The sequence below is a fragment of the Hemicordylus capensis genome, chromosome 1, assembly GCF_027244095.1.
Source record: "Hemicordylus capensis ecotype Gifberg chromosome 1, rHemCap1.1.pri, whole genome shotgun sequence".
NCBI classification, from domain to species: domain Eukaryota; kingdom Metazoa; phylum Chordata; class Lepidosauria; order Squamata; family Cordylidae; genus Hemicordylus; species Hemicordylus capensis.
The window spans coordinates 201,261,588-201,278,307 of record NC_069657.1 but is presented as its reverse complement, the minus strand read 5'-3'; the positions used below and the strand labels follow the sequence as shown (position 1 = coordinate 201,278,307).

The window sequence follows — 16,720 nt, the reverse complement described above, 5'->3', positions numbered from 1 at the left end:
GCCACCCCAAAACTGCAGATATGGGAAAGGTAACCCCGCTTTCCCCGCATATTCAGAGATTAGGTGTCAATTGCCTGACCACAGATACGCAGAACAGCAGATTTTGGGATCATGTATGGCAAAGTTTACATTCACATACCTTCAGACAACAAGATACTACAGAACAGTGATAAATACTGAGGCTGTTCTCATGAGCAACCTAGCCTGGGTTAGGCTGCTCATGTGGAGCCTGGGCTAGACTGCTCGTGTGGATCCATGCAGACCCCGGCTCTCCCGCCCAGCCTAAGCCCGCACCTGAGCCCAGCTCTTAGCCAAGGTTAAGGGAGCAAGTGCTCCCTTAACCCAGCTGCCAGGATCGTGTGTAGAAAGGTGCTACAGAGAAAGGTGCCTAGAGCACCTATCTGACAGGGGATCCCATTAATGCACCACACTAGTGGTATGGTGCATTGTGGGAGATCCCAAGGCCACAGAGCTCTGCGCTGTGTGGCACAGTGCGGATTGTCTGGGAGCATGGTCTGCACTCCCAACAGGATTCCTTAGGGGGTGCGGGTTTAAGGTGAGTTGGGGCAGCCTTCCCCCTCGCCTGCCCACCTCCCCAATCATGTGAATGGTGGATCCCACTATCTATAACACCTAGTTCTTTGGTTGCCTACAGATGTACCTCAAACAGGAGTTGGTGAGATTCCCTTTCCTGCAGGCTGAGCTCAGCTTCCCCCTGCCTTTGCATCACAAATGACAGGCTATTTAGTCTGCCCTATTATTACTTCCTATTGCAACACTGACTTAACCTTTAGTTTTGTGACCCCCATGGTGCATGTGTGCTCTCCATTTTCTTCATTTAATGTACTTATATGTTTATGCATTTAGAGGTTCATTTTTAATGTATCATAATTATTTATCTATATATCATCATCATATATATTTATCTATCATTTAGCACCTTATATTTACAGAAATAGGTTTTATTAAAGTTGAAAAATTGCTCTGGGGACCAATTTATTGGTGACTCAAGAGATGCCATTGCTCAGCACTCTGTACAACTGGCTTCCATCTCAATCTGCCAGAACTGCTTCCCCTTAAGCATGATACAGAAGAAAAGTGAGCAAAAAAATCAATGAGAAACTGACCAAATGCTGTGAGTGCCCATTCCTTTTGGCAAAGCTACATATATGCACCTTTGGTTAATCAAGAATACAAGAATGTTTTTAAAGCAGCCTATAAGATGTCAGCAAATGAGTTTGTGTATTTTTCTAATTATACAAAAAAACTTATTCTTATAGCCAGAGATAGAGTTGACTGCAACTTGTCATTTTGAATTAAAAAAAACAATTTTGTGTTTTTTAAAATCCCATCAATCCCAATACCTGCTTATTTAAGCAATACTTTAAACATATTAATATTTTGCCCCATGACTGAGTTAATCAAAATTGTGAAGAAGTGTTATTTTCCCCAGATGCTTTCCAATAATTTCAGTTTAAGAACCACCATGGCTACATTTTTGTAACAATCTTTTATCTTGGCTCAGAGCCACCCAGAGGAGAAGTACTATGATATTTTAGTCTGCCACAGGTTTTTTTTAATCTGAATTATCTAGCTTTTGTGACAGGACTACAATGGGAAGGGTGAGAAGTTTTTCTCACATGAAGTTTCTCTACCACACTTCACATCTATTGGTTTGCCCGAGAACCATTCCACACGGTATAGATACTAGGCTCAATCTGACTGGAGACACATCTGGAAACTTTTGTTTGCTGCTCCCATTTCCTACTGTGACTGCAACTCAAGAACTGTAAATGAATTGTTTATTTTACAGTTCTAAATGCTCTCCACTCTAATTTCAGCCAAAAGTCTACTTCCTAAGTCTACTCTGTCTGCCCAAAAGTACTCTGAATTTGTTAAAACAAATGAATCAACAGAGTAGCATTACAGGGAAACAGATGTTAAGAAGCACAAGATGTTTATTATTTCAACAACCTTTCACAGAAGCTAGTAGAATTACTGCTGCTGCCAGGGTGGCATACAGGTCTGCTTTTTGGCACATTTAATTGTGTTTTATTTAGTGCAACTGAAGTCCAATTAAAGACATTAGTCAATTGTTTGAAATTCAATCAACTAAGAAACTAAATCTAATTCTAAATAAACCAACAGTTGAGAAAAAAATAAAGGCACACTGCTTTTAGATTAATATTTGTGAACACTAGCTTTGAAGATTAAGAGCCCCTTAAGGGGTCAGAGGGACAGCAAATATCTACACTGCAAGATCTCCACCTAAGGTCAGTGATGGAAGGCACTTCTGGTCCGACGAGCACCAGGGCGGCAAGGAGGTAAACTGCCACCCCATGGAACTGTTTTTAAGCACAGTGCCGATGGGGAAAACGCAGCGGGTGGTAAGAGCACCCTCTCTGCTCCTTAAAAGGTAATCCCCCCGCCATCAAACTAGCCGTTGCCGATTTCGTGCACATCCCTAGACACCATGCCATATCACAAACTACTTTCGAAAGTGTCACCTCAGTTTCAAGGGCAGTTTGCTAGGTAGCATAGGGTGTTGTTGTTTGAGACACACAACTCCAAATTGCCTAGTGCTTTGGAATTTGACTCAACACTGAACCCTGATTATGGCCAATGAAGTGGGGCAGGGGAAGGAGTACTGCTAAACAGAAGGGAATTCGAAGAAGGAGATGGCATGCACTTCTGTATCTTATTCTCAATTCCTTACCCACAAGTAGAAGAATGTCTGCTGCTATGCCCACACTGGTTCCTAGTTGTCAGTATGCCAAACTTTGCCAGAGTGGTCTGATAAATCTATAAAAGCCAGTACTAGACAACTCTCTTACCCCCCATTGGCTCAGAATTGGGCTTACAAAATGAATGATCCCCAACCCCTGGAAAAAGCTTCTTCCAAGTGCAATTCCAAGCCCATTTCATGTCTTATTGGTTCCCAATGTCACTAGTACTCAACCATCACAGTGTGCCAGGCATCAGAAAGCAAAGAGACATCCCCCCATTTTTCTGCCACTGCTGAAGCAATGAAAGATAAGAGTGGGCTTGGAATTGGCAGGGAGGGGAGGAGAAGTTGGGATTAAGTTTCTCTCAGAGTCTGATTAAAATTTAAGATGGAGAAGAATTTTGGGGTCATAATGTGCATCTTCCAAACCCACTGAATTTGATTTCTGAGTTCACCCAGATAATGTTTGGTGGCATCATTACTAAACAAACCCTGAATAAAATCAGTAAAAACTTACCAAACTGAAATTGTTCATTGTCCATAAGGCGAATGGATGCAGGAGCACATCTCTACAAAGAGAAGAGTTATATATGAATACAGCAATTTAAATTATGACATTACTGCAAAATATCTGGCATGTAAATAAAATAACAAACTTTATTTGTTAGCTGCCCCATAACAAATTGGGCAGCTCACGGCACAGCATTAAAACATCAAGTAAACACACATAATAAACAAGAAATCACAACACCAAAACACAAAACAAAACAGAACAAAACAATTTAAAAACTTTTTTAAAAGTCAGTTTTAAAAATCAAATTTAAAAGGCCCAAGTGAACAGAAAGGTTTTTACCTGGTGTCTAAAAAAACAAGATGATGATGATGCCAGGCAAATCACAATGGGGAGGCTGTTCCATAAAATGGGATGCCACCACTGAAAAAGCCAACCCCACTACTAGCCACCCACCTCACCTCTTTTGGCAAGGGCACTCGGAGCACGGCCTCCGAAGAAGATCTTAAGGTCCAAGACATATGGGGCAAGGCACTCTCTCAGGTAAACCAGTCACAAGTCAATTAGGGCTTTAAAGGTTAAAACCAGCACTTTGAATTGGGCCCAGACTGGACTGGGAGCCAGTGCAGCTGACCAAGCACTGGCATGACATAATCAAAATGGCCAGCTAGTTAAATCAGTGTTGCTGTCCAACCTAAAGGTAGATATTGAAGTTCTATAACAGAATTCCATTTCACAACATTAAACAGATAATCAACATAGAGGCCAAGATTAAATAAGGCTGATTAATATGGTTTGTGAAACGTGTGAATCAAAATCTTGCTGTAAATAATGTACTCTTCAGAGGTTACGAATAATTTGGATATACATATAAGTTTTCTGCCTGATAATCAAGGTTATATACGATTTCTGGAAGTACACGGAACAGAGAGAGAGAGAGAGAGAGAGAGTGTGCGTGTGTGCGTGCGCGTACACGGGTGGGGGGTTAGGTTTGCAAGTTTAGTGAAGAGCGAGTTAATACACCTAGGCCATACTGATACTACATGATAAGAGTTAGTCTTAACAGTGTCAGTAATAAGCTAAATGATAGTTATGCATTAAGAATTCAAATTAGTTAAGTCAGTCAATAGATTCTGTGAGAAGTACATTAACACCTAGAATGTTGAAACAGAATTGATATAACAGCAGTTAGATATTCTAATGGAGAGGTACAGAACAGATGGATAATGGGAGATTGAGTGGCAGAAAAATATAAAGAGGGATAGAGACTGGGGATAAGATTTGATTCAGAGCCAAATGGATCAATTCCCTGATACAAAATGAGCCAATGTGTCCGTTCCAAACTGATATAGCCTGGAAAAGCAGCAGGGCGGCAGCGGAATAGGTAAGGACCTGCTTACCTGCTCCTTAAGGGAACAACTCCCTACCCAGCCAAACCAGTTTGGCTGCAGGCACCCGAGCTGGTTTGCGCTTCCCTAAGGAGGTGCCAAACCAGCTCGTGCACATCTCTAAGCTGCAGGCAGATCAGTGACTGGAAGTACTATACAGAGCAATGGCATGCTTGGAGGGAGGGGTGATTTTTGTCAACATCCCTTCCCTTTACTGCTCCTAGTCCCCCACCCAGAAATAGATCTCCTGAAGGTGTCCCAACCCTCAGGGGCCTATTTTAGGGGACACTGGAAAAAGCAAAGTGAAGGGAGGAATTGGTAAAATTACCTTCTCCCTTGTGAAGTCACAGCATTACTCTGTAAGCTACTGTAACAGAAACACACATCAACCAACTGCAGCATGCTTGGAACAGCTCCAAGCCTCAAAAATCATTTCCTCATTGGCCAGTTAGAGGAGTCAGAACTCCCCGCACCCAACAATCATTTTCCATATATGGAAGATCACCCTGCTCCCAGACAGCTGGAAAAAAAGATATTAAGTTTTAGACAAAATAAAATAAAGGGAAAGTGTGATGCCCTCCGATGCACAGATTCAATCCAATCTGATAATATCTAACAATTTTGCGTTGGGTCTATCACATCCTGATCCCATGCAAAAATCATATGATATACCCTGCATTGAATTGGATCCAGTAGGTCTGCCGATGAGATTACAGCCCTTGTAATCCCATGGGGAAGGGGCCTAGGGCAGCAGGGAGGAAACTGGCAAGGCTAGATTGTGCAAGGAGATGTTTCCTCTAGATCCAAGTCATTCCCTCCTAGACGTATTCCACACTTGCATCAAAAACCTTATACTTCAAGGTTATATTATGCTTTGTCAAGAGCAGGGGTGCACAACTCAAATGCCCCAGTGGGCCAAAATCAACTGGGACTTGGTGTGCAGGGGCCAAGATAAACGTTAGGCCCTAAATTTAGGACATTGATTATTAAATAAATATTTGAATATTAAATAGAATTAAATCAAATCAATTTTTAATTTTCAATTTCATTCCACTGGCCATGATGAAAGGCCCTCAGCCTTTCACCATGCCTTTGCACCACCACCACCACCCCCCGCCCCCAAGCAAGCAGCAGAAGCAGTTGCGGAGGCGTGCTGTTGTGGATGCAGCACTGCCAGCTCCCACCTCTGCTCACTCTTGCTCCTGAGCCCCTCTACTCTAGTCAGGGGCTGCTGGGGGTGATGCTTGCCTTCCCCCTCCTGCCACTCCTGCTACCCACCTGGGCTCCTGAGCCCCTCTGCCTCTGTCGGTGCCGGGAGCCCCCGTGTCTCCCTCAGGGCACATGCGTACCCTTGTGGTCAGGAAGCAACCATCCCCGATAGAGGCAGAGGGGCCCGGGAGCTACGGGGAAGGTGAGCGGCACCTGCGGCAGCCCCTGACTACAGTAGAGGGGCTCAGGAGCCAGGGTGAGCGGTGGCAGGAGGCCAGAGGCACTGCATCCACAGCAGTGCACCACCTTGCCACTGCTCCTGCTACCTGCAGGAGGTAGGTGGCAGCGGTGGCCTGCTTCCACCACGGGCTGGTGGAAACGTGCTCAGGAGCCGTATGTTGCATAGCCCTGGTCTAGAACCTAAATACAGCCATTTGCATAAGTGGTCTTTCACAATTTATGAGCTTTTGTTGCATTTTTAAAATATGTTAATTGTTTGAATTTAATGGTAGAACACAGGTGACAGATACCCCTCCTGTATCTCGGCATTTGCTCACCAACCCCCTACCCTGGCTTCCACAAGTTAGCCCAGTCGACTTGTACCAACCAGTACATAAGACGGCAGTGACAGTCTCCAAGTATTTATAATACAGCTCAATTCACTGAAATTTCATTTAAAAGCCTGAATATTCTGCCCTCGGGTATAACACATACAACATGTTGTACACGTCACTCTTAGCTACACAAATGAAAGCCTCAGCTTAATTCTATAACAAATTCAGTTATGATACTGACAGGAAATGAGGTGTTCTTGAAACCCTGTACTCAAGTTAACACAATGCATTGTTACATTTGTGCTGAGAAAGCAGTTCACAATATTAAAATAGCCTATTTCCTGCAAAATACTTTGTTTAATTACTAGTTATGCAAGAAGTGTTTTAAAGTTAGAAATCCATACAGCTAATGGACCCAAACGCTAATGCCCTTAAATGTCACCAAATTTACTCCCTTCCCCTCAACCAGCTCTAGGTTCCTAGAAAAAGAAAAATAAGCTGGGGAAACTCTGGGAAAAACATTTCATACTATTATGAAGCAAAGATCCAGCCCCAAGTGCAGCAAGAACATTCCCTAGTCCTTATAAGATACAGAAAATGGTATTCAAATGGACGGAAGCAAAACCTATTGCATAACAAAACCTATTGCATTTATTTTATCTTTTAAAAACAGTATTAGGAAAGCAAGCCATAGAAATAAAAGATCTTTGCATTCCATGTAGCCACCTCCAAGAAGCTGAATGGCATATTAGCCTCCAAAATACATTTCTCAACCTAAAAGAGGGAGGCAGACCAGAGCATTAGCATGCCATCTAGTGAAAGTGTTTGGATACTGCTACTTTTTTGGTTTAAGTACAATGAATACAACTTGAAGACAAGGTTACTTTACCTGCTTTGCTACTTCTCTTAAGCAGGCCACCCCTCTCTCAAAGTTTGGAAATACTACAGAGCCATACTTTTGGTATTCAGGGACTGGTCGAATTTTTATTGTAACTTCTGTTACCACTCCAAGCGTTCCTTTATAAAAAGAGGAAAATAATCATTTTGCTACTGCAGCTGAAAGATTTACAAAATTATTTTGAGATTTAACAGGCAAAATTCAGAATCCCAACTTTCTATTTGGTCATTTTTGTTAAACGAGGTTTTAATTTTAATTTATTTTTTTAAATTAACACTAATGTTCCTATTCTAGAACTGCCCAATGGTGATGTACAGTTAATGCAGTATTTCTCAAACTGTGAGGATTAGGCTTCTAACTGCTGAAACAATTCCAGTTCAAAACATTAAATATCACAATGATTTCAATTAAGCTACACTAGACTGCAAAAGAATGGCTTTCTCCACATTAGAATGTAGTACTGACACTATTATTTAAATAATCCAGTGAGGAAAACACAGTTATAACTAAAACTCAACATGCGGAATCATACAAATACTTCCTGTGAAAGCATGAACTATGCTGGGCTTGTTCTGCAGATATGTTGCTCCCAGATCACACTGAATTATCTTGCTCTGTTTAATATCAACCAGAGCACCTAAAAATGTTTTCTAATATTTTTACTGGAAGTCTAGAAACAGTACTTATCATTCACTGAAACAGAAAAAGTATCTTGCTACAAAAAAGGCAAATGGACAACTACTATGGAGAAGAAAGTGAAGAAGGCAGCATGGGTTTAGGGCAGGCCTGCTCAACTTAGGTCCCCCAGCTGTTTTTGGACTACAACTCCCATAAGCCACAGCCACAGCAGCCAAAAGCCAGGGATGATGAGAATTGTAGGCCAGCATTGCATGCGGGCCGAAGTTGAGCAGCCATGGTTTAGGAAATAATGTACAACTATGGCCCTCCAGCTGTTGGACTACAACTCCCATCAATCTCATCCACAGTGCCCAATAGTCAGGGATGATGGGATCTGTAGTCCATCAGCAGCTGAGGGCCAAAGTTGTGCCACCCTGCACAACTGTCAGAATTAGTTCAATTTTGACATTACACCAAATCATAGATAAGCAAGCTTAACAAAAGCTTATTATGACAGTATACAGTTCACAAGACATGATTTGTGATTGGCTGGCAAATCAGAATTCAGAAGCCATGTTTTCTACTAGCTACAGTTTTGAGATATGCTCGATTTGACATGCAATAGTTATCGTCATTGTTCAGCCTCTAGAGGCATCGCACTAATACTAGAACATTGAGCAGATGGAAACCAAAAGCAGGAAGCATCTCTATACCATGGTTTGCTTGTACGTTTGGCAAGCTCAAAATGGTTGGGTTCTAACTATGACGTAGCACAATATCGGAGTTAAGCTCTGTTGTAGTAAATAAAATAGTGCAAAATGTTTAGTGAGCTTTAAGATAAGAAATTACATTCTGAACTCAAGTGTTTCTCTAACGTATATTAGTGTGCAAACTTGGAAAGTTTATACTTAATCTCAACTGAGAATTAACTTGTCTAAAGTGTTATGTCCATAGTGAATTGGATCAAGCCCAATATCTGCCCATCCAGGGATCCCCATATTTTACGTGAGCCTGGTCCCCTCACTCCAGCCTTGGCATAAGCACTGTACCAACCAAGTTGTTACAGGGAAAAGCAAGTCTGTGGAAAGAAGCATATATTCATTTAGCTTGGCCTCTCTGCTCAGTCAAGGAACATGAATTCCAAACTCATGTTCCTAGATCAAGTGGTGAGGATGAGCTGAATGGGGATGTGGTAGGTGTACACGGACTTGCATTTCTGTAACAGAACATGAAGTGTGCTCATGTGGTCAAGGGAAGAGGAGAGGAAGAACCAGGCTGTTATACCCTATTGGATCCGCAGTGGACTGATTGCTTCCTTTAATATTTAGTTCAAGTTATTAAAGAGTCTTATGTTTTCTGTACACTAAGTTGATCTGTGTGTATGAGCCATATAACCCAGCATTTTCTTGGGTTCCTGTTGCGAGCAACAATCAGCTCTAGAATAAAAGGCATATTCTCATTGCTGTGAGCATGTAAGTCAACATATGGTGCTCACCTTAGCAGCATCCTGTGTTTACACAGGATTACCCTATAAAAGTGCTGTGAAACTGTTTCTTTTTACCTTAAAGCCCTCCTGGATCTTTAAGGCTGGAAGACAACAAACTGATCTATATCCACTGCTACAAAGGTTGCATGTGAGATCCACATTCTTCTTTAGAATCACAGAACTACTAGGATCTAATGACTCTAAAGCCATTATGAAGACTGCGCTATCCTTGAAGTTTACATGCCACTACCACACATTAAATGAGACAGCATTAGGAAAGATCCATTCTTAAGAATCGAACAGCAGCCCTACTGGATCAGGCCCAAGGTCCATCTAGTCCGGCATCCTGTTTCACACAGTGGCCCACCAGATGGGCCACTGTGTGAAATTCTTGCTCATTGGTTTAAAAGCCACTGGCTGACGTTCTGACCATCCAAAATGTGTTCATAAGGAGAGACTGGGTGGCTGTGACAGGAGGCTTTGCACAACGCCCCCCCCCCTTGCCTTACACATGTGCTGTTCCACAAGAGCCCTTAGAGTTCGGAGTACTCTGAAAAATCAGAGACACATCACTGAGGCTCAGCAATGTGTTTCTGATCTTACAGAGTGCTTCCAGAGCACAGAGAGTGCTCCCAACTCTGATGGCTCCTGCACAACAGCACATAAGCATGGGGACTGGGTTGTGCAAGGCCTCCTGGCATGTCCTGAAATTGCTCCTTACATGCACATTTTGTTAGAATGTCAGCCACTCTCTAAGGCTAGAAGGGAGTCACAGACAGTCCCACATGCAGTCTCCATCGCACTGCTTTGTTTACTACAGGGCAGCACTATGGAGGCTGAGGGTGTTGACACAGCCCTGCTGCCATTTTGCAGGCTCATAGATGTCTGGGACAGCTCCCGTACAGGGAGTAGGCAACTAATGGTGGCAAAGGAAATGGGAATTCAAAAGCAGAACGAATGAGTTCATTTACCCCTTGAGCATTTACAAGCCTGGTGTAGATGCAGAATAAAACTCAAGTAAGGGAATGGTCAGAAGTGGGCTGAAGACATGCTCTTGCCATAATTATGCATAGTTAGAAACTTATGCTATGGAACTTAATTAGCAAAGTTTCCCAAACCACCTTGACTTCATGTGTTTTAATCAGACCATTTCAACACTAGACATCGTATGAAATCCTAAACTTTTCACTAAAGGTATTTTTATAATGCAGCTGAATCCATTGGGATGACTGGGAGTGAGTAAACAAGTAAAGAAAGCCCAAATGGAGAAATTGCATGAAGTTCTAGTGATCACCAAGGCCAGCCTCTAAAGGCCAGTGTTTTAAATGAGAAACATGCCTGAGACTAGTGTTAAGATGCATCAATCTATCATCACCCTAAGAAGATTCATTAGCCTTGTCCTGCTTTCATCAACTGGCTTGGCTCCTGATTTGCAAGAATTGCATGCCTCTCATCCCCACTGCAAACCCCAGCAACCCCCTGAAAAGTCACTCTAAAGTGGGTGGAGTCTCCAGAACAGTATTGGATAGGGCAAGGGAGTGGGGGCGGGGGAGACAAGTCAAGATCAGGCAGAGGCACCTTCTGTGCAAGCAGGAGGAAGCTCGTGTAAAGTGCCTCCACCTGATTTTGCTTGATTCCCCCCTTCCCCTGCAGCCCCGTGCCTCATCTTATATTTTTCTGGAGGGTCCTTGACACTCAAGCTGCTCCAGGGGCACACTGGGGCTGCAGTGGAGAGGAAGGAGCAGGCAAGGCCCCTTGGCAAGTTATGCAGATCAAGATCCAACCCTGTTAAAACTGCATGAACCGCCACATACAGAGATAAGAGGAGTTTTATTCTTTAAGCCAAAGTTGCAAGTAAATGTTTTAGTTCCATAGATTCTAAAATGCTCTCTAACACAGAGAATGGCATTCTATTTTGCTTGTACCTTCAGATCCTAAAATGAAATGATGGATGTCCGGTCCTGTTGACATGCGTGGTCCTTGACAGCTTTTTTGTATTACACCTCGGGGGGTAACCATTTTTATATGAACCACCTGTTTAATACAGTATACTCAGTTAGGGTTACACAAAGAAGAATGCACAAATGTGCACACACATATGATTTAGAACCCACTTTCCCACCAAAATGCTCAAAATTGTGTACAAGATTTAAAAACAAAGCAGAGAAAGAGAGAGAGGGAGAGAATACACAATAAAAAGCAAGCAATAAAATATATCAAACGCCAAAGCATCTCAAGTCTATACCAAGATTAACCAACCAAGCCATTCTTGGAGAAGCAGATATATGAGCATAGTAAACTGCCCTATAGATGTAAACAGTAACACACCACTATCCTGCCTCCTTTTATTCTTCCCTCTCAGCTCAAAAAGGAAGAAGGCTCGACAAAGGGAAGGCAATATAAGTTATTCTGATCCCTCTCCATCTTGAAGGCTCAGTTTGGTGAGAACATTTAATGTTCAAGTGCTGCATTCTTCAAGTTATTTTTTAAACCTAGATCATCTTTAGTGTTTCACAAAAGCCAATGTCTTCCCTCTAAGAAACACAAAAATGTATGGCAGTGAAATGAGAACATACTGAAAGACTATATATATATATATATATATATATATATATATATATATATATATATATATATATATATATAAATAAAAAGTTTACCAGGTCTTCAATGTTTCCATAAATGTTTTTCTTCATTCCTGATGCCCGTGTTGCCACCCATCCTCCAAGAGTACTGAATTCCAGTGAATCTGGTTCATGGCCTGTACAGTAACCACTTTCAGCCAGCTAAACACAGGAAAGAATAATCTATTACCATAAGTTATTTTTTAATTTTTAAATTTTTTTTTACATTTTATATCCCGCTCTTCCTCCAAGAAGCCCAGAGCAGTGTACTACATACTTAGCTTTCTCCTCGCAACAACCCTGTGAAGTAGGTTAGGCTGAGAGAGAAGTGACTGGCCCAGAGTCACTCAGCTAGTATCATGACTGAATGGGGATTTGAACTCGGGTCCCCCAGTCCTAGTCCAGCACTCTAGCCACTACACCATGCTGGCTCCGTTTCTAAGGGCATTCAAGCTTTCACTGCAGCCTTCTGTCTTATAGATGCATACTTTTCTACTGACGGGGGAAATCACATATAAGATTGGATTCTATTAACATAGCAGTTCCTAACTACTGTTTTACAGTAATTTTTGTAAAGTTTTCTCCACATGTTTATTTTGTGATTAGGCACTCGCCTGCCTGAAAAGGCAGTATGCTGTACATAGATCGTGACAGAATTTTCTGCTATCACAGCAGTATTTTTAGTATCAATATGATTGCAAAAAATACTGCATGAGTGTAATTATAACCTCGGGTTCTAATTGTACTACATTTCCATGATTGCATACACAGAGAAAGTCAGCATGAACAAAACAGCCAAAAATTACTGGGGGAACTGGACCCAAGTTTTTGCAGTATTAACTGAGCATACCTGTAAACATGCCTCATTTATCCCAACATTCTAAATCTTCAAAGAACATTTCATAGAATCCTGTGTTAGCTATAAGACTGCAACAAAATAATTTTACTAACAAAGCATAAAAACCAAGCACTTATTTGTAGTTCTGTTAACATGATTTGCAGCTGGTCTGCAGACGTCCTGAGCAACCAATTATACTTTATTCTCTGAAGAAGAGCTCACTTAATATACAAACATCTGGCTGGGATTTCTGTATGCAATACCACAGTGTATTTGCTATGCAGATCAGGAATTTCTATACATTTGTCACTGGTTTCATTTTTCTTTATTAGTTTGGGTTTGCCATCTGCACTGCCTCAAGGATTGAATGAAACGCCTTTATACATCAACTCCAAAGCTGTCCTAATGAAACTGTTTCACAAACAAAAGCAGTCATAGGTCAACTGGCACAGTTATTGATCACATGCACTATGCTTGAAATCACATTCTGTGCTGAAAAATTTGAAAGACCGGTTATTCAGTAATGCAGTGTAAGTGTACAATAGCTCTTAAGAGTTTTGGGGGCAACATCTGTCAGCAGTATAATCAGTCGTCTCTTAAATTGCTTGAACATAGATCCTAAACATCTGTGCTAGTCTATCTGCTTCATTATATCTTTCAGTATGGTCACTGTTTGATGTTTCACTGATGCAGGGGTCAGTATGCCCACTAAGCCTAGATCTTTCCAAAGGCTGATAAAGGTAAACTGATACTGTTAGTATGCAACAGCTCAGTTCAGACAACATTCCAAACCATATTTACACAGTATGCACAAGAAGGCAAACCCTTCTTCAAGCCACTATTTCCAATTCTGGTTTGCAAACTGATCACAAATCAGAGCTTGTCAATTCAGATATCAGTCAAACATTATGAGCTGATGCGACAATGAACTTGTTTTTAGTAAATTACACAGTTCATAGCGTGCCAATTTGTATATTAAAACATATGTTTTAAAGGCTTGGAAAAGTTTTGAGATTCATTTTACTCCAGATCAGAGCACACTTATATGTACTGCATCACCACAATGGAGACCAATTCATGTTATGCCTATGGTGTGACTGCTGTCAAGAGATGGACAGTGCTTTCATGTGGCTGGGGGTATATTTACTTCCTATTTCACATACCACCTCCTACTTGGGCTGCTGGTACCACAACGAGAGTAACCATACAGTCTGGGTAAACCGTATGGCTGTTGCTTCATTCAGTATGGTAGCAATGATGAACCCAACAAGAAAATAATCAGCAGCAACCATGCCACATTCAAGTATTAACTGGGTCAATGAATACATTCAAGTAATTATAAGAGTATTACTTGATACCGCATGGGCCCAGTGTGTTTTTAAACATACAGTATCAAGATTACAAGAATCTAGCATCCTCAGGAAGGATTGAGCACATGCACCACTGCGCATGGACATTGTGTGCATGCACCACTGCAATTCCTGTGGTTCAAGAGGATCAGGCTGCATATCCCCTCAACAGGCAAGTTCTTATGAGTATAATGAAGTATTGCTACAGTGTACCAACAGAGCTAAACACTTGGCACTAGACCCGTCTAGCAGTGCTGGAGCCCTTCATCTTTTCTTCACAAATTTAAAAAGCCGTTTTGGCAGTTTCTGTAGCTTTTAATAAGTCCCTATCTGGGTTGGGTCACTGACTACAAAGAACAATGTACTTCAGAACAGGGGTGCACCTAGGTAATTATGGGGCCCAGACCATGAGCCCCCCCACCTGCCACCGCAAGGCCCCCCAAAACCTACTTTGGGAGGCCTCCTGCCATGGTGAACCTACATTGTTGTTTTTAACTTCAGCCACCATGTGGCTGAGGGGTGGCTGCCGGAGAGTAAGCCAAAGTCCGTCCCCCACCCCCGGCGGTGGCCAGAGCGACGCTGGGTCTGTCCGTTCGGCCGAGCATCTCCTGCTAACTGCAGGGCATGCCTGCGCATTCAAGAGATTTTGTCGAGAGCCCATGACAATCTCTCTCAACTGCGTAGGTGTGCCTTGCTGTTAGCAAGAGCCGCTGGGCCTAACAGACAGGCCCAGCAGTCGCCGCTGCTGGGGGGGCGGGGAGTTGAGGACTGCTCAGCTCACCCCCTGGAAGCCACCCCTCGGCCACGCAGTGGTTAAAATTTAAAAAACAAAAACCGTAGGTTCAGCACAGTGGGGTGGGCATGGGGTGGCTGCAGGAGGCTCCCTGGCCATTTGGAAGCTGCCACCCACAGACTGGGGCCCCAAGGTCTGGGGGTCAGAGTGCCTCTGCTCCAGAACTGGGCTTCATATGCTAAAACCCAATTTATATTCACATTCAAATCTGCCTGCAGCACTGTGAATGTATACTACAATACTGAGAGAAACAAAAACAATTCAAAACTTTTCTGATCTAGGAAACCTCTGAAGGGGAAATGACAAGACTTTAATACTTCAGTTTTAAAGAAAAAAGCTGTAGCAAAAGAAGCTATTATGCCTTATTCTAGTGGGACAAAAGATTCTGTGGCATTTCAAGAATGAAGCAGTTGGTGAAATATCAGAAGTTACTAGCCTGGAAAAATGTCATTTAAATTAAGGGAATATGCTCTGTGCATTTTAATTCTAACCTTTAAAAAAAAAACTACAGCTCCAGAAAGGTTAAAATACTACATCAAATTATAAAAGGATATAAAAATAAGGAGTATGAAAGGCCATTTCATCAGAAAGTGCTGTGTTAGTAGTTTCCAACAAAAATCATTTCTTTGGAAAAACCCACTTGAAAGGACTAGTCTACAACAGGAAGCCCATTACTAAATATCACAAGTATTACTACTCAACCATGTTTTAAAGGGCACATGACTTAAGAATGGATTTTAGCCAGATCTATAGGAACAGTTCATTGATCTTTACCAAATCCATGCTCACACATTCACGTCAGAGCTGAAAATCCAGCTATCTAGAAGGGCATTAAGAATACATGTGCCAATAGTTACTTATCACACTGGAACAATGCATAGGAGACCACTTCCTAAGAAAAATATGAATGATCACAGGCTTTCACAAGCAAAGGAATCACAGAGTAAGAAGGAACATAAGTAATAGCTAAAGGGAAAAGGAGAGATTTTTCTCAACAGAGGTAAGACTGCAAAGTCAAAATACTAGAATTTTTTAACTGAACAGTGTCAGGAAGCTTTAAGCTGCGTAAAGAGAGATGTCACCTTGTATTTCGTTGTCAAAACTGCCCAGTCCAGAACTATGAAACCCAATTTAATTTTTCTTAAACTAGTTTTACATTTTAAGACTATGTGACCTGAATTCATTTCTGGCAGTATGCCTAATTTGACAACCCAGTTTGTAGACAAGTTCTGCTAATACTGGTTCTGATCCCAGTTGTGTACGCTGGAATAAGGTTAATTCTTGTAATGCAAAATTGTGTGGGGTAATATCTTGGGAGTCTTTCAAAAGGATTAGGAAAGCAATTCTGTAGAAATGGGGGCAAAGATCAACTGAGCAAGCCGACAATGTTTGCTTTTACGGTAACCAGGTTAATAAAATATAGCAAGTTCAACACATACCAGATTCAAGGTTCCATCTAAACCAAGCTAAATTGTGACTTTTTGATGTGACAATTTCATTCTTTTATCAAATCTTAGTTATGTTAGTGCAAGGTTGATTTTGATCGTAGATATTTTCTCAGGCTATTAGTTGAACTTACATTAGACAGCAAACTATAGAGGTGATAATCAGAATTGCTTCCCACAAGACTTTTCTAAATTATGGAATACAAGATCACCACACTAAATCCATAACCCAAGTGTTTTTATATAAATGCCTACTTATAAAAAGTAGTGAGAGTGGCCCAG

General features: G+C 41.7%; 1 protein-coding gene across 2 annotated transcripts in view; it reads right to left on the bottom strand.

Moving 5' to 3' along the window:
* AGPS (alkylglycerone phosphate synthase) overlaps window positions 1–16,720 on the bottom strand; it is a 103,284-nt gene that overhangs the window by 50,296 nt on the left and 36,268 nt on the right. Inside the window, exons 9-12 of one of the 2 annotated variants that reach the window (XM_053268293.1) lie at window positions 12,050–12,175; window positions 11,315–11,423; window positions 7,277–7,404; window positions 3,243–3,294 (exon numbers count right to left, since the gene is read on the bottom strand). In XM_053268293.1, coding sequence (XP_053124268.1) covers window positions 3,243–3,294; window positions 7,277–7,404; window positions 11,315–11,423; window positions 12,050–12,175 — 415 coding nt within the window. The remainder of the gene's footprint in view (window positions 1–3,242; window positions 3,295–7,276; window positions 7,405–11,314; window positions 11,424–12,049; window positions 12,176–16,720) is intronic. The other variant, XM_053268302.1, reaches the window with a different exon arrangement.